This window comes from Lipophrys pholis (genome assembly GCF_963383615.2).
Source record: "Lipophrys pholis genome assembly, chromosome: 9".
Classification (NCBI taxonomy): domain Eukaryota; kingdom Metazoa; phylum Chordata; class Actinopteri; order Blenniiformes; family Blenniidae; genus Lipophrys; species Lipophrys pholis.
In genome coordinates, this window is record NC_137639.1 from 19,633,025 (window position 1) to 19,652,114 (window position 19,090).

Below are 19,090 nucleotides of genomic sequence, written 5' to 3' on the forward strand. Positions count from 1 at the left end.
TGCACAATCATCTCCAATTTGACTTCAAAATGCGATTAATAACTGTAGCATTAACTGTAACTCAACGAAAATTTGCGCAATCATTGAAGATTCGAACATTTTAGTCCATGGAGCAACATTTAATAGAAATTGCTTATTTATAAACAATTAACGCTGGTTATCAATCACAGTTAGAGCGAATTGAGTTCAATTAACTGCAAGACGAAGCCCCTTGTTCTCCTGTAATACCCCATTCCTTTTTCAAAGCCCTTCCCCTCGCGCTCCTCCGCACAGCCCCTCCACCTGCTCTCGCGCTCCGCAATTGGTCGGAGAGACGCACGAGCCCGCCCCGCTGCCAAGCGTTTTAAATATATTTACAATGTAAAGTAACCGAGAAAAACCGGACAAACCATCACACTCGGGCTTTCGCAGAGAGGGAAAGTGGGTGTGTTTGTGTGGGAACAATACTATGTAAAGACCTGCTGTCACGCCTTTGAACGCGTGATAATAATAATAAAAAAAAAACCACACACACTTCAGTCACACACGCGCGCACCCACACACGCACACACATACGTTCAAGGAGAGACGCTGAAGGCGCTGTCGGGAGAGTGAACCTGCGGGTTCATGTCACTCTAATTTCTCCGAGGAAGAGGAATACTAAAGCAGAGATTGGAGGGGGAATATCAGCGATGGCTCTCGCGACCGTGTGGAACTACTGCGTCCCTCTCACCATCCTCACCGCCGCCTGCTTGCTTCACACTGGTAAGGGCTCCAGACCACAAGAGTGAATGGGAAGAGTGTGGAATTGTCTCGCTTTTCACTATCCAAGTTTGTCCAAGTCTCCGTTAAAAATAAATAAAAAAGGTGTGATTGAAAATGGCACGGGGACTTTCCCATGTAGGGCAACTGACTGGAAGAGGCGCGCGCCACGGAGGAAAAACACGTGTGTATATTTCTGTGCAGGACAGCCTCCTGTCATGCGGACCACTCTTAATACTACGAGGTAAACGCAATCAAAGCTCTTTTGCGCAACCTCGAGCTGTGTCGCTACTTGGCCGCGAGTCGTTTGCCACTTCTTGGAAGTACTAAGCTGGAAAGACCCCAAGATACCCGAGGACGAAAACAAAAGTGAAAGACGCTGACCGGTTGTCACTTTTGCCCCGCACAGAAATATTTTATGGATGCGTCCCATGCTCTATTGACCCTCGTGCGTCACAGCATTTTGATTAGGCTTTTCACCCCCTCGCTCGTCAGACCAACTGTGATTGGGATGCTTTGTACCCCATGGCTGTTGTGTGTGACCGGATGGGATCCAGTATTCAGTCGGTGCGTACAGCCATGCATACAAAGAGCTCCCGATTAAATATTCTGACAGCCACATGAGAGCTCATAACAAATGCCCGCAGTGGACCAGACGCGTGTCAGACACCAGGATCAGCTGCGAGGGTTTTGCTGGTGCTTTTGTATTCTACAGCAGAGTGAGGGATTGGAAAAGACCTGTGAGACCTCACCCTATCGGTTACAGTAGCATCGGAGAATGTATTACAAAGCCCTGTAATGGCACCTGCAGTGGCTTTTATGCCTCCCACTGGATCCTCTCGGCCTGGGATAGTCCTGCATCGCTTCCTTGAAGGCAGAATATACTCTCTGTTCACCCACCAAGAAGTGCAGCTGCTGCAAAATACAAATCTGAATTAGACTCTGAGCAACTTCAGTGTGCTATTTTCTGCCATTTGTTTGGGTGTGAGTTGAAATAAAAAAAAGAAAGAAAAAAAACCCCTGAGAAAACATTCAAATCCACAAAAGTATTAGTGTTTCTGGTGAAGTAGGATTCATAACAATAAATCAAACATGGCTGGTATTTCAGTGGATTTATCCTGTGGCGGTTCTGGGAGGCTTTGTTTACGTTCCTGAGGCATGAAAGGGTTAAGTGGCAGCATGTGGTCATTGTCACTGTCAGACCTGTGCTCTGCTCTTGTGATGATGTCTCATATAAAAAGGAGCACTGCATTGCTCCATATCCATTTTACTGGCTGCACTGATATCAACCTCACCATGGCCTGTGTATTGATTTCTTCCCTGCATTTTGTGTGGGTGTGTGTGCGTGTGTGTGTGTGTGTGTGTACGCATGCTTGTGTCTTTTGTCTTTTGTAGGACCACCGCGAGGTTGAATTAATATGCATGAGTCGTAGGCACTTGTATATTGGTCTTCCTGGAATACTGTGTAAAAAGGTTTGCATGTTTGCCTTGGCATCCCGTTTATGAATAACCGCGTGTGTTGCAAATAAATGGCCACTATGTCAATGTGTGTATCTGCGTGTGCATGTCACTTACAGTGCAGGGTTTTGCCTAAGCTGCAGGAAACCTCAGCTGGGGGCTGCTCACTGATCGGTGTCATTAATCTGGCCACTGACAGGGGCCAAGAGAGAGAGAGAGAGAGAGAGACGGGAGGCTGCTAGGTTCAGGGGTGTCTACTGGCAGGAGGCGGAGGGGGGGGGAAGGAGGGAGAGGAGGAAGCATGAAGATAGGCTGTTTCTCAACACCTTGCACATACAGTAGTGCTGTGCGTCAGACAACATTATCTGATGGGGGGGAAAATACTTCAGCCTCAGTCATTTTTCTTCCAACCATCGAGAAGGAAAGGAAATGGGAGAGAAAAGCTGGGAGGGGATGGAGGTTGGCTGTTGCTATTATGCCCGGATAGGTATGGACAGATTGATTTGGAGGATAGACAGATAGATTGAGAGTGTGCTGTGAAGATAGTGAGATTGGAAGTCCTGGCCCCACTTTTGCAGGTTAAGGGAGAGAAAGAGAGATGGGGAGGGAAAGAAAGAGCAAGAAAAGAGTGAAGGAAAGAGAAAAGTGAGAAGAGAACGGCAGAGAGACTTCACAGTGTGTCTGACGGGCAGGCCTGAGGTACAAACACGCACACACACAGTCGGCGCTGTGTGTCTGTGCACGGAGTGTGTGGCGTTGTGAAGGCGGCTGATCCACAGCAGCCGTGGGCCAAACTTCTACCACACATACAGTAACGAATGCTCTCAACTCCACCTCCACTGCTCACCCACCCTTAATCGACGCCCTCCATCACTTCTATTCTGCGTCCCATCCTTTATTTCCTCCCCTATGCCTCCATTACCACCTGCCTTATCATTGTGTGCCTTAAATCACCTCCATTTGTTTATTTGAATGTGTGCAATGAGAGCCATCCGTTTAAGCTTGTTCCCCATCATCCTGTTTGGACCTTGGCTGGAGCTCCGGTGGTTGAAAAACGGCAGCAGTTGGACGTACTTGTGGGAGGAGATTTGAATACCAATTATAGCTGGTATATGTGTGCAAGCACAGACACACACACACACATAGAGAAGCCATGCATAAATCAATGTCGCTGTGAGTCACACAAGGGAATGCTCGGTGTGTAAACACAAACATCAAGGGAAATGCTGTACATGTGAAAACTAAAAAAAATAAGGACACCTATAAGTGCAAAGACACATGTGAACCTTACCTAAAAACAGCTTACGTGGCACACTAGAGTTTGTTTTGAGCATGGCAATAACATGGCTTATGCAAGAGTTTGTCTGAACCCAATTTCAGTTTTTGATGCTTGTCAGACACAGTTTGCATCACGGCATAGTTAAGATTGCCTTTTTACATTTTTCCACAGTGTGCCGGGATTGCTATTTCAGCGTCTTTCTTTGTTCTTTAATGCGCTGAAAAAAGTCTTCACCGTAAGCCAAGGTTTATCCTTTGATCCAAACCTCGGAGGGTAATTCACCCCCAAAAATAAAATAAACTTGTTGGCAATTTAATTAAAAAGAGCGAGACCTCATTTTCATGCTCTCTGCCCTGCCATCTACTGGTTCACGGTGTAAGTTTGAGCCCAGTGCACAATCAGACTTCGGCATTATGTTCTCTCCTCTCCTCTGATTTGCTGTCTTTTGTAGGGCTAAATAATTGGACAACCTGAACTTGGCAGACGGCGCTGGCATGCCCGTCAACGGAGGGGAAGCTGAAATGAGCCGTTTAAAAAAAAAAAAAAAAAAAACGAAAATACGCTGCCTGCTGCTGTTGTGCACGGCACTGTTTGATCAACTGATGCAGTCTTAAAGGGTCCTGACAGGGTGGGCCCAGTATCGCAGCTGAGCAACCGTCTCGGCGTAAGCTCCATAAACAAATTGGACTGTGTCGCTTCTTGGGAGAAGTCACGAATAAAAAAAGTTAGTAAGCTTGGTGGGGGCTGTTTTTTTTTTCCCCCCTGGGTTTTTATGGGTCCATTACTCAGTTGCAGAAGTTTCTAGGCTCCCCGTTTAGTGCAGGTGATGTATTTTGCAGTAATTATCTCCTAATCTGCCCCCCAGTCTTTAGTGCAATCCACAATTCTTGGTTTAGAACTGCTGTTGTTTCTCCAATGATTACATCTCAATATACCCTCACATCATTATAGAGCAGGTACACAGGTTTTTTTTTTTTTGTTTTTTTTTTTTGTTTCTGCATCGACTGGAAAAGAAATAAAGGGAAATAGAACAAGACAAGTAATTTCGCTTTCCCTTCAAGGACAAATCATATGACTTGGCCATCACATATCTGTTTTCACATCCTGTTTACGACGCAGTGTTTCAGTCTGTGTTTTGCCCTCGTGGTTCATGCAAACAGAATCCATGGGCCACAATGATTGAAAGGGGCACACAAAGACACCGATTGGTAATTGAATCCTTATATTTCATTTGACCATTTGTTTAATTGTCCATTAGTGAAACTTTCTGTCAATCTAATCAGACCAGCGCTAATGTAGAAACACTCTTTATTGCTGCCACCTCATCTCCTTCCCATTACTATTCCCCAGACAGTGCCGCATGTGATTATCATAATGGTGATCTATGTCGTCCTTACGTGTCTGAGAACAACTGGCGTTTCACCAACTTTGCTGCTGAAGTTTTTTAATGCCGAGTTGGATGCCAAGGACATCTCCTCCATTTGCTGGCATCTAGTGCCTGCCAATCAATCCGTTACTCTTAACTTCATCTGATCTGATTGGCTCTGTGCAAAAGTAAAACGCCCCTCTTCGGTCCATCTTTCCATACGGTGACCTGATGTCCCCTGAGCCAGCAGCTTTTTTTTTCCAGCTGCTGACCCCTCTCACTGTATATTTGTCTTTGCCACAGGGCTGTGAAATCTGTAAACAGCGATTGCCTCTGTAAGGCTTTTTTGGCAAAACACACAAAGGCAGTTGCTGTGTATTCTTTCTACTTGGGTACAAGGTGTACTTTTGTTAATGCGAGCCCCTGCTGAATTGCGGTCGGATGAAAAAAGGGCGATCGTGACTCAGAAAGAAACATTAAAAACACGCCATGGGGTGAGCATTCTTTACCATTGGTGACACAGTTTCCATGACTAAAAGTAAACGTTTATACGTCCTGCTTGGCCCTGGGCTTGTTCAACACCCTCCCTTGGTGCTGTGACACCTGTCTCCACAGCTCCCGCAGGGCGCAGCGCTAACATGGCCAGACAGCGGCCTCTGGTAACGCCAGTAACCAAGGTGATTATCCCCACTCAGGCGAAGCAACGGAACCCTCACCAGACGTGATTGGACGAGAGTGGCTGATTGAGCTGAAAAGGGCAAGTGCCTAAAATTGAAGAGCTGGAGACTGTGTACTCTTGTCAGTGTCGAGGCTAATACTATTTCCATCTGGAAGACACAAGAGGAAGGAAGGATGCCTGGTAATGAGGTACTCGTCCAGGGGTAAGGAGGATCAGAAACGGGCTTAAACCGAGGTGAAACTGTCAGGCTGGGCACGGAGGTTGCCAACAAGACCCTATTTCCCTTCACCCTTGGGAGGTCTGTGTGTCCAGTGGAGGCTGCCTGATGAAGAGTGACCAGGCTTAGCTGGGGCATTGAGGGACTGATGGGGTCATAGAGGGAGAGTGAAAGAGAGAGAGAGAGGGAGTGATGGCTGGCTGCACAGTGTATAAAAGAATGAAGGAACAGAGCAAGGAGGAGGGAAAGCGCCAGGGGCATGCGTCACAGACCATTGGAGCAGGGAGGAGCGAAGCAGAGGAGAAAGTCAGGCAGAGAGGAGTCCAACAAACTAGTGAATGATTGCAGGATTTCAGCTTTAAAATAGAAGGGTGTAAAAAGAGCGGGGTGGGGGCAAGGGGAAGGGAGAATAAGCAACCCCTGTGGTGCAGAGTGACTGATTGATATGGCTTAAAAAATGTGGAAGGAGGAAAGAGGGAGATTAAGAAGGTGGCATCGAAGTAGGAAAGTACAGGGTGCTGATGTGAGAAGAGGACGGGGGGTGAGGAGGAGGAGGAGGAGCTGAGACTAAGATGGATGGTGATATAAAGAGATAAAGATGGAGAGAAGACAAAGTCTGTGTAGGTGACCACACCTGAGAGACAAGGTGTTATGATCGATGAGGTCACCGCATGCACAGGCACTCTTACACACACACACACACACACACACACACACACACACACACACACACACACACACACACACACACACACTGCCACAGGCAAACAGGACTTGAAATTGTTTCCCAGAAGCTCATGGCCAGTCCTCCCACTTTCAGCAAATCTACGCAGTGCCTCGGCACGGAGAATTAAACACCCACACACGCACAGGGCTATTCATCTGTCTGCCATTTAGAATCCTTCTTCATATCATCGCCATTAATAGGTTTGCTTTGATGAGATTGTCAGATGCTGAAAATTGCCAGTCAACGCAGTGCACTATCTACTGGGAAATCAGATGAAGATTTTCAGAAGGCCGACACAACAATGCTGAAGAGGTCTCCGATGACTTTTCTATCTTAGAAAACTCTCAAAAATGTTTTCCCACAAGTGGCAAATTCATGTTAGTTGAGGCCATGTCTGGCATAGATAAAGTGGTTGTTTTAGATGCAGTTTTTAAAGAAAACCCCAATGGTGGCATTTTTTGTAAATCTCTATTCAAACATAATTAAACCTTCATCATTCTTATTATGGTTTAATGAAGTCTGAACACATTTGAAGTGAGATGGGAAGAAAAAAAAATAAAAATAGATGTTGGCTGTAAAAGATTGGATGTAGCTAACAAACAAATGCTGGATTCTTTTTTTCCAACGGTATCAAAGTGCATTCGTTTATGCACTTTAAATCTGAATCCTGTCATCCAACAAAAAAGACAAGTGACAACTGCAGCTGCCAATAGATCAAACTCAGATTGCCCAGCTGCATTCTGGACAGAAGCCAAGCGATTGTTGACACAGTTACTGGGGGAATAAAAGGTCTACGGCAGCTTTCACTATACTTTCCTGAAACGCCCTTGCCCTCTTTCCATTGCCTGTCTCTATTTGTCTGTTCTTTTTTTTTTTTTTTTTGTTCATCACTTTTTCCGGACGAAGACAAGAGCCTCAACATCACTAGTACTTTGAGCCGCTTCGTTAATAAACCATAAACAACCATTAATTAGAGTCGATTCATTAGCAGCACATGAAAACAATCATTGGAAAGTTGCCAGCTCTCAAAGACCCCCCAAGTGCTTGTAGGATGGACAGAGTGATGGACAAAGAAAGAACAAGGAAAAAAGATAACTGAAGGAAAAACTCTTGCTGTAATGCTTAATGTGTTGGTGCGAGATTTCCCGCAATGATTTGCCCGGTCTTTTGAGATTCATAAGGTCATCAATTTATGCTCCGCTTTCAGCAGTGGCAACACAAAAGTGGGGCCGTGCAGCCTTCTGCACTGAAGTAAAGAGAAAAGAAAAGAAGCTGCGCCAAATTGGATTGGTGTTGCAATTGTTCCTGCAGAGACTGTTACAGTTGGCATTGCCACTTAAAAAGTGGCCGAGCTTCAGCGACCTTGAGGAGAGCGCCGGCCGATTTTCTCCCAGGATTCATTTTCTCCCGAGCGGCTGAAGGGGCGTCTAAGTGCGTGGCTGCTGGTTCACCTTATGGCCGTTAACAGGTCCGCACCATCTCCCCTCACCTCCCATAAAGCCTCACCAGCCGACAGAAGCTGTGCTTGACGCAAGTCCACAGACGTGTTCCTATCTCTGTGTCCATCTGTTGGGTGAATAATGTTATCACTGACCACAGAGGGACCATGTCACTTCTTCCTGGCCATTGCAATAGAAGAGTAGCACTGGCATACAGTCTGTGATCCTGAATGAGTTTGACACGGGCCTTGGGCGCTGGCCGCAGTTGCAGAGAAACGGTGGTTCATAGCAACTGCCACCCGCTGGGCCGTACTGGAGGATTGAGCTGTGAAGCAGCTTGCAGGGGCCAGTGGGGTTCTGTAGATGGTACCGAAATCATTTTTAGCTTTTGTGGACTCTGAAGCCAAGGACAGCAAGTGGTTTTTGTGTCTGCAATATAGATCCTACAGTCTGGAGAGTGGTGCAGTACACACAGCACGACACTGTCGCCTCTCGACTGCATATACAGTGACATGCTTTATTGCCAGAGAAACTAATAAAAGAAACCTGTGGGAGAACGTGCTTTCATTCTCAATTTATCTTTTTTTTTTTCTTTTTCCCATCAGATCAGCTTCATCCACTATTGGAGTTACCAAGAGTTCAGTTTTCTGTGCAACTGATCCAAACCGACCCATTATAAAATCCACACCCTGTGACAAATTGCATGGAAAGGAAATATTTTTGCATCGCTGCATCATACAGGCTGCGTGGTGGGGAGTCGAATTGGGTGAACCGGCTATTAACATATGCAACATTTACTTTTCAATTTAAGTGTTAAACTAAAACCAAACAAACAAACAAAAAAAAGCATCAGTATTGGGGTTAGTTTTCTGATAACACTACTCCTATATACAATTATAACTGATGCTAACTGGCCTTGGAGATGGATTTGAGTCGCAGTGGGGAAAGCGATTTATGAGCTTATGGGGAAAATTAAAAACAAACATAAACCACTGGTAATTAAAGACCAGGTTGATCCCAAATGATGACTGATGTATACATCACGGGCTGTGTAACAGAAATGTGCAGCAAAGCAGAAATAAGTATTGAGATGTTGGTTAGTACACACATACACACACACACACTGAAGTAAATACAAACTGGAGAGTGCACACTGCACTCAGGAGACTGTACAGACCTTTTGAAGGTGTCAGACTTATTTGCAGCAGTGTTGTATGTCCTGATGCTCCCTGCTTTTTAAATGCCAAGTTTTCTCTCCCCGGCCTCATTTTTTTTTTTTAGGAGATCCCCCAGGATATTGTCGACGTATAAAGGAACGCACCTGGTGATTGTTTTCCAAGCACACGAGCATATTCACAATATAGGACTTTTCTTTTCAGTTTGCGTTTTTCTTTTCTTCTCCACGTGGCACTCTTCGTCTGCCTTTTGTTCTTTAACAAAACTGGGTTTTCTCTTGATTGCTGAACCCCCCCCCCCCCCCCCCCCCCCACATGCCTTTTTTTCATACTGCTATTTTTCTCAGTGTCTACCTTTCTTTCGCGTCTCCCCTTCTTCCGCTTTGATCCTTCATTCCGAATCCTCCCTCAGTGTGAAGCCGGTTCAAGGGCCCCAGCACTGACTTAGTGTCTTTTTGTTTGTACTCACCATGATCACTCAAAAGCTTTTTTCTATCCCTTCTCCTCCTCCCTGTGTGCCAGTCTTTTGTACCTCTAACCTTGTTGGCACTTAAATGCCAGTACCCTTGCCCATGCACGCCCTCTGTTTTTTTTTGCTCCAGGTGAATCTGCCCGCACGCATCTTCTCCAGCTATTACTGAGAGTTTGCAGTGATAGAGAGACGAGTTGGAAAGACCGGTGTTGGTGAAAAGAGGACTTTTGTTTTGCCCGGATCACTTGCTGATGGATATTTTGGCTAACTGTCACTCCAGTTTCCCTGCTGCTCACACCCTAATTCTGCCTCCACCTCCTCTACATCCCTTGTACTGTAGCTGCAGGCTATAGCGGTAGCACAGCCAGGTGTGGAGAGATAGATGTTGGAATGAAAAAAAAGAGAGAAAGGGAATGAAAAAGAATTGAAAGAACCCAGGTGGCCAGGTTGAACGCCCTTGTCTCAGCCTGCCCATTTTCCGTGGGATCAGGAAAACCGTTTGGTCCCATTGTTTGACTTGGTTTTTGTCACTCTTTCCGTTTACACATGCAGCATCTTTTTTGATATAGAGTTCCTGTTTCCCTCTGCCTCCGTCGCCTCAGTTCTCATTTCTCAAGAAGAAGCAGAAGACTTAACTTCTTTTTCTTTTCTTTTAACTTTGTTTTCTATTTATACCCATTTTCCTTTTCCCATCTTTTTTCTTTTAACCACTCCTCCAGATTTACTTTCTCCCACCATTTATTTTGCTCTGGGCTTGCTGAACTGTGCATTTTACTTATATGCTGCATTGCAAATTCTGCGAGTGGAGGTTTATTTTCAATGTATGTGCCCTTCAGAGACCATGCAATCCCCCAGCCGTCTTCATTCATCTCCCACCCACCTTCTCTGCCTCCCATGACTGTTTTTAACCAAGTCTTTTCTCTATTATGCATCCCTCCTCCAATGTCGTCTATTTTTCTCCAAGCCCGTGCATAACTTGTTTTCTCTGTGGGTTTTTTTTGGCCATATGAACCTATACACATTTTATATCCTTTTTCTTAGCTTTTGTGCCACTCTGATGGATTTATTTATTGATATTATGGTGTCACATTTCCAAATAGCCGATTCTTGGCATGATGGCCATTTTACAGTCCTGCGTAGTATTCAACTCACACATGCAGGCACACACACATGCATCGTTGTCCTGGCAGTTTTTGCCATGCCAAACACACCCCTGACTGGTGCAGCCTGACACATGATAAACGGTGCCCAAGCAGGCACCGTTTATCACGTATTTATACTGTGTAGTATTTTTTTTTTTTTCAAAGAGTTTGGCTACTTTTTCAAAATTCAGGGCACACGCCCTGAAACTGTTTCCTATTCTGCCCCTTAGAGATATGCCAGCCGCTCATCTGTAACATTCCACATCATCGTATAGGGACCCACGTACACAGAGTATATACTTCTGCATATTGGCCATTCACAGTGTGTGTCAAATGGCTGGACTGAGATTTGTGTACACACACACACACACACACACACACACACACACACACACACACACACACACACACACACACACACACACACACACACACTGGAAAACAGCCACTAGGTTCCCACAGAATTGCTGAATTGAGTTATGTAGCCTGTCAGTCAACTCCCAGCTCCCCCACAAAGACACACCCCTGACAGATTTCTTCCACGCACACACCCGCCGGACTGACGGTGCATATTTCGCATGGGGAAGGGACTCAATTACGGCGAAGGTGAAAGAAGCAATAAACACAACGTAGATACAGTGAAGCTCGCTCAGCAGCACTGCAGTCAATCACAGAGCCAGGTGGGTAGCCGCCGCCACTTTGCTCATCCAGTTGTAAAGTGCTGGCAGTGGCCAGCGGTGGTGGATGGATAGATTCAGGGAAAGAGGGAGAGTGGCTGTGGGGATATGAAATGCTGCCACCCGACCCTTTCGAAAATTATGTGGCTGTGACCGACTTACATGGCCCTGCTGCTGAGAGGACAGAGGGGAAGGGATGGAGGAAGAGAGACAGTGGGACATGACAGCCAACCGTCGTTTCAGACTTCAGCATACAGTGTGTGTGTGTGTGTGTGTACATGTGCTGTTGTGTGTCTAAACATTCTCATCACACATTTTGTGACACTAGAGCAACATTATCACACTTTGTGTGTGTGTGGGTTCTTATGAGAGGCTCATAAACACTAAAACAGCTGTTAATGTCAACATTTAAACAGAGCTGGTATGATTATATTATATACAACATGTTGACGGCTTACCAATATTCGTCAATGGCAAGTAAGGTGTTGACCCATCTAACCATCCATATTCCACAGTATTTCACTTTCCTTCACAGTGGCAAGGGGTCGGAGCTGAATCCAGACGACTACAGGCAAAGTCAGAGTACGCCCTGGACAGGTCACCAGGGCAAACTCAGAGAGACAATAGCATATACTCAGATTCACACCCCATAGGCAATTTAGAGGCACCAAATAAGTGCAAATGTGAGTTTTTGGACTGTGAAAGAAAACCGGAGTGTCCAGAGAGAGCACACGCTTAGAGGACATGCAACTTTTGTTGCTACCGGGTATGACCGCTAACAACCATGCCGATGTGAGGCGTTTAACCAACGGAGGTTCAACTTTGGTTCAGATCAGAGACTTAATCTCAAATAGGGGCGCCACCTTTAAACTAAATATGGGTGATGCTTATGCAGTCAACTTCAACCTTTAACGGCGTCTGTAGATGTACATTTGTATATCGCGTGATTATTCAAATTTCAACTACACCACATAAGATCATCAAAAAAAGAGGTTTATATTAATTGGAGTTGACGCACTTTTCCGCTGATTTCACGGTATTTAAAGTGTTTTACAATATAAGTCACGTTCACCTTTATTCACATTTATTGTTCATGTTCTCTTTATGAAAGACAATTCTGGCAAAACTTGAAAACGGAAGTTGGTAAACATCTCCCAAATAGCAGTTGCAGATATATACTAACTCAGGCAGGACATAATTACTGTTTTTGACCTTTTTTCTTCCTCAATCATAGAGAGTTCATGGGTTACACCTGACAAGCTTGCTTAAAAAAAGATGACGAAACTCTAGACAGTCTCAGCTGCAACAAGTGCTGTTCGTGTCAAAGCATGTCGATACCATCCTTAAAGATTCAAATATTGCAGGAATAGTGAATTTATCTGTAATCTATTCTTTCTAACAATTAGAAACATTTCTCTTTAATCTAATGGAAGCACACACTGCGGCCGTCAATGATCAAATCGACTTCCACATTGTTGTAGTTGGTGATTTTCTGCCATGCACCCTCCTACACATGCACGTACATGCACAGTTCTGAAAAGTTTTTTGTTTTTCCCACGCAGATTCAGCCCAACAGATGGAGTTCTGTGCAAAACTAGAGCACATATACTGTATGTTGCTTACACCAATGCGAGTAGGTGATCAAGAACTTACTTGAACCTATTCACACCTCACACTCTGACATTTTATCGCTTGCATTACCAGTGTTGTACGAGGCTCGGTTTGATGACTACGGAGGTGGTAGCGGGAGGGTGCGACTTCCCACTGAGAATCTAATAGTCACAGCGGCTCTCTCACCCACCTCAGCTACCTTTCGATCCTATCTGTCTCCTTCCATCTTTTATTCATTTCTGTTCCCCACAGCACATCCGTATTTCTCCCTGCCTCCGCCTCTGTCTCCGTTTCCCTCCACCCTGTCCACCTTTGAATTTACCACCAAGGCTTGCCTCTTGGCTGTTCCTCCTCTGTTTTCTTTCCCTTTTGTTCCTCTTGGCCTCCCGTTCCCTTCGTCGTGGTTTCCTTTTGCTCATCCATGGTATCAAATCCTATTTATATTTACTTGGCTGGAACCTCTTCTCTCCTCTTTTTGAGGCCTTTTTGTGAAGTTGACGTTGGCAGGAAGGTGAAGGTCAAACCTAAAAGAGAGAGGTAAAAGACCTATTGGTATAATCGGATCGGGCAAGTCCTGTACTGTGAAGAACACCACCAGCACACTCCCACCAGCTTTAGATTAATTTTATAGCAGCTTGTGTGAAACGCAAGGTTGTGACACTCTCGTTATTACTTTGCGTTCACCTGCCTACCTTGGATTTACCACCCAAGCATGCTTTTTGGCAGTTCCTCCTCTTTTTCTCCTGCGCTCGTCTTTCTTTTTCTTTTTCCTCTGGATCCACTTGACCTCATGTTCTCTCCATCCAAGTTTCTTGATGCATCAAATCCCTTTTTCTTTTCTACTCTGCTTGAAACTCTCCTCCTCTGTTTATGCTTCTTCATTCAGAAGTTAAAGTTGGCAGAGGAGTGGAGGTGAAGCCTAAAGGCTAGGGGAAAAAGCATTCCAGCCTGGGGAAACACATCCACCAGCTTTAGATTAATCCTATTAATTGTTATAATGAAACATGAGGTGGAGACACTGTTGTTATTGCTTTGCTTTATTCTGTCTTCCTTTGAACTTACTACCAAGATTTACCTAGTGGAAACTCCTCCTCTATTTCTCCTGCACTGCTCTAGTCTCTGTTACTTCTCCCATTTCTCTTGGCCCCTTGTTCTCTTCATTGTTTTGCTCAGCCTCCGTAGCAATTCTTTTCTACTTCTCTCAAATTTCTCCTCCTTTTGCACCATCTTTCAGAAGTTAAAGTTGGCAGAGAGGGACGGGGGGAAAAAGCAGCACTGGGGAACTTTACTGTGGGGCCCTCTACCTGACCTCAAGAGCATCACAGTGACTCATAATCCTAATAATTGTTCAAATAAAACTTCAGGATGCGAGAGTCTTGTTATTGCTTTCAGTTCCTCTTCTCCCCACTGCTTGCATTCACCACCAAAGCTTACTTTCTGGCAATTCCTCAACCGGCTGCCCTGGCCTTCCCTCTGTATCTCTTTCCTCCGATTCTTCTTGGCCTCGCACTCTCTCCAACGCAGTCTCTTTTGCTCAGTCTCGGTATGAAATCCCATTCTTTCCTCCTTGGCTTGAACCTCTCCTCTCTTTTTGTTCGAACTTCTCTAAGAGGTTTGGCAGAGGTGGAGGTGAAGTCTAGAGGAGGAGAGAAAAAGCAGCAAAGGGAGACTTGGTCAGGCATACAAGACGAGGACAGGAAATGGCATCACAAACACACTCATCAACTTTAGATTAATCTTTTCTTTTCTTTTTTCCTGGTGTAGAGTTACGGAGTCTTTCTCCCAACTCATATTTACCACAGAGGCTTATTGTTTAGCTGTACCTCTTCTATTTCTACTGCCCCGTGTGTCTTTTTTTAACCTGGATTGTCTTGGCCTCCTGCTCTCTCGATCATGGTCTCTTTTGCTCAGTCTCAGCATCAAATTCTCTTCTTTTCTGCTTGGCTCAGACTTCTCTTTTTGCTATGTCTTTCAGAAGTTAAAGTTGGCAAAGAAGTGGAGGTGAAGCCTGAAGGAGAGATGAAAAAGCAGCACGGGGAATCTTTATTTCGGACATACATGCAGGGAGAGGCCTGCATTGTGAAGTGGATGGCAAACAGTCACCACCAGTTTTAGATTAATCATATTAATTCCTCATTTGAAAATTGAGGTTGTGACGGTCGTATTGATTTTTCTCCTGCCTCCCGTTGAATTAAACACAAAAGCTTCAATTTTGTCTCTGCCTCTTCTATACCTGAAACCCTGCTTTTCCGCTCTCTGCCTTTTTACCTGTCGTGCTTTTTTTAACCCCCGCTCTCCCTGCCATAGGTTTGGGGAATCCTGAGGTCAGACACACAGTTTAGGAAAGGCCTGTACTGTAAGGAGCATCGAAGGGACACGTCTGCCACCTTTAGATTAATCTTATTAATTACTCGTGTGAAATTCGGGGTTGTGACACCCTTGTTATTGCTTTGTGTTATTAATAAAAAGAGTTACAGAATGGAAAGGCTGGAATCAATAAGCGCCCTTAAAGGGAAATTAAACAAGGAGAGAAGGGTACAGGGTATGGGGACAAACTTGGTGCAGCTGAGACATTGTTATTAGTTGCTGTTGCCCTTTAATGAGGGTTATTTAATGGGCCAGAAAACAGGCACACACAGCAACCAGCAAACTGAATGCTAATTTGCAACCACAAGTACAGAGCAAAGTCTGGCAAAACTTCTTTTATACTAAACCCCAAACAATGGGAGTGAAATATGAAGGTGCCGGAAAAACCAAAGAACTTGGCCAAAACCCTCCAGCCTGTTCACTCCTAAATCCCCCAGAACTGCTCACTGTTTCTCGGGTTTGTAGTCTGTTCTATGGTTATCCTCTTTCAACTCTGTGTTCTACTTTTCTTTTTTTTTTTTCTTTTTTATCCTCTTCCTCTCTCTGCCCTTTTCCCACTGTGGTTTCTTTTATGGGATATGTATTCATTATAAAACAATAAAGGCTTGATTGGAAAGAGTGGACTATCTTTCACAACAGCTTTTTGAAAAGTGCATCAGTAGTGAGAGCGAGAAAGAGAGAATGTGATAGCTTTGCACACCTTATATTTCCACTCAAAGGTAGCACTGAGTTTCTTCACGCTGCTGCTTTCCTCTTATTGTATCAGCGCTCTTGTGACAGAACATTGTTTTTTTTTTTTCATTTTCATTGTTTTTTACGGTATTAGAGTCGAGGAGGGTTCTCAGAAATCAGCTGTGTGGCACTTCTGCTTTCAGACTGCTTGAGTAAATATAGAAATATTCACAAGCTGGCGAGAATACAGCACTTTGGCATTATCATATTAACATTCAACAATAGTCTGGATCTGCGAGTGACACTTGTTTGATGATGCGATGTGCCACCTCTGTGCAAACTGCACAGTGGTGCAGTGGACTACTCTGTAATAAAGACTTCTTAAAGATACCGATATAAGTATAATCGGTCACAGAGCCTCATCTGCACGGTATTCATCCCACGCTATGATTTCTAACTTTTGTTTCAGTTGTAACTCCTCTGCTCTGATTGCCAATACTTCACATTCATACACCTACGTATGTATACAGAAATGTTCTCTGGTAATGCGGCCGCGCAGTGTGAATTTGAGCGAAGAATGGGCCTCATTTGAACCATATTCTATATAAAAATAAAATGACCACCGGGACACATCTGCTAATGGCTTACTGCTGATGCCAGTAAATGTTTTGACTGATAATACAATGGAATGATGCCCAGGATATTTTAAAGTAATTTAAGGGTTTCATAACAAATTCAGAGGATGTTTGTCAAACATTACTGCTCCCGAGACAAATGAGAAAAACAATGCTTTCTGTTGAGCTGCAGTGTAATTCTCTGATCTACAGCCCTCTAGTAACAACAATTTATAGATGGATGATGCAAGTTTGGTTGTTTTTTTTTTGCAGCATCTAATATTATTGGAACAATCTTGTTTTTGCTCATCTGCAATTGACATATGGCGAGAAAATGAAAATTGGAATATATGTTTGATTATTTTCCCTCGAACAGTACCAAGTGCTTTTAAACATAACTGCCCTTCATCTTTTTCTCCGAATTAAGCTGAAAAAAAAAATATATACTATAGATGGCAGACTGTTTTGTCAGATTCTCAGAAGAGAGGCTCAATTGCATTTGATTGGAAGCCAATCCACTTACTGAAAGAATAGAAACTCGGCAGTGCACTGCTCTGCACGTGCACAGTCAAGTGATGGTAGATAGATGAGTTTGGGGAATATGGTCCTGTTCTGTAAGACAGAGACGTGTGAACTTTAGTCGTGATGAAAAATGAAACTAATCTTTGCAGATCATTGTGTTCCCGCGTTCGCTGTATTGACTTACTGTTACAGTCCTGAATTTTTCTCCCACAATCCACCAACAAAAGGAGCATTTCATACTAAATGCAAATGTCTGTCGTGAAGAATAGTCTAATCTCAGACTTAACAGAATTTGTCAAGTACCCTTGAGAGCAATTCTCAGAGCTTTGTTCTCCAAGTGTGAGCGAAGGGCATTCATATGCACACAGAAATATTCAGTAAAAATATTGTAAAGCCTTATCAGCACTGATGAATCCCGCCTCTAGGTATTTACAGGTGTAGGTGCTGAATATTTGGATAGCTCAAAATCAAAAGTCTGTGAATAAGCCAAAGCAGAAATATGCATGTGCCCGCTCCTTTACCAATTTATTAATCCCTGCATGCGTTATGAGCTGTTTTATTCATCTTAAGTCAATTTGAAAATTTGCACCAAGGCACGATCACACCGCTTGCAGACACAATCATCTAATAATGGATGACAACAAACCCCCTGTTTGGCCTTGTCGGGACTTAAATCCGATTTGATTGATCTTTAATTTGACACTGGCAATGTACTCAGACATCTCCACAACAATCATTTTTTGGAACATGCGCTTCACACATTTTTTTTTTTTTTTTGCAAGCTTTAACAGTCTATCCATGGCACATGGGAGACTCACTGTCTGGTCCCATGCATGTTATAGCTCCGTCGGAGAATCATTTAAAAGCACGTAATGCATGTTAGCCTGTCTGCTCAACCAAATAATAAAATCGGTGCATAGCAAGAAGGCTCTTAATGCAACCAATCTATTAAAGTTATGAGCAGCTGTCGAGAATATGTTAAGACCAACAGCAAGATGTGCTGGAAAGATTAGAGCTCCCAATAAAATGTCGCCCAAAGCCCAAATTCCCTCTTTGATGTTATCTTTCTCTTTGCCACATTGCATTTTTAAACTTCGCTCGGTGCACTCATGAAAGTCTCTGCAAGCATAATGTACAGCACGCACGCAGCGGAGTGCTGAAACTTTTCCAAAAATTAGATGGGCCGAAAATATATCGACGTTTGACATTTTGGCAGTTGATATAGACTTTGTAAAGGTAACACGGTGATTCTTTGTTTTACTCCAATAAAAATCTGAAGGCTGTCGGGAGACTGATTAAACATTCCAAGCAGAGGTCGAGAGAAACTGACTAAGTCTCAGTTTGTAACAGAGGCCGCCTGTTTTCTGAGATAACCGTCATGACATCACTGTGGCATCATCAGGGGAAATTTTCTTCGACTTGACAAAGCTCCTCCACAGCCATGGAAGACGTTATACAGCCAGCTCCACTTGCTGAATAGCACAAACCAAGACCACTACAGACCTTCATGTGTAAAAAGGCTGGAGTGCCACTTGTAGTCATTCTCTGAGCAACAAAGGAAGAACAGTTCCAGCATGACAACTGTGATACGGTGCTTTGTTTTACATGAGAGAACTAAGGTCTGCATGGGAACTTCAGCCTCTTACTTACAGTACACACGTTAAGAGCATCCAAGCTTCATGCAGAAAGCCATCGAACCTGGACTCAAATTGCAGACCCTCTCACAATGAGCCAACTAATAATAAAGTAGCAGTAACTTTCATCCAATAATGTGAATGAGTCCCATGAGTGAAATTCATGCACAAGAAATGGAAAAAAACGCAACTAAAGCACCCACCACCTAAAAGGACGTGGAAGAGATGGCGTTGTTTTGCCTGTCTGTCTTGTGTGGTGTCGTAGTGTGGGGTGTAATGGAAGCTGCTATACACTAAC

At 44.2% G+C, this 19,090-nt stretch overlaps 1 protein-coding gene across 3 annotated transcripts in view; it reads left to right on the forward strand.

Annotated features, from left to right (window-relative positions):
- The first annotated feature begins 371 nt into the window (after positions 1-371).
- The window catches only part of cadm4 (cell adhesion molecule 4), a 178,613-nt gene continuing 159,894 nt past the window's right edge, over positions 372-19,090 (forward strand). The window contains exon 1 of one of the 3 annotated variants that reach the window (XM_080472288.1): positions 372-744. In XM_080472288.1, the coding sequence (XP_080328414.1) occupies positions 672-744 (73 nt within the window). In that variant the 5' untranslated portion in view covers positions 372-671. The remainder of the gene's footprint in view (positions 745-19,090) is intronic. The other 2 variants (XM_080472289.1, XM_080472284.1) reach the window with 2 other exon arrangements.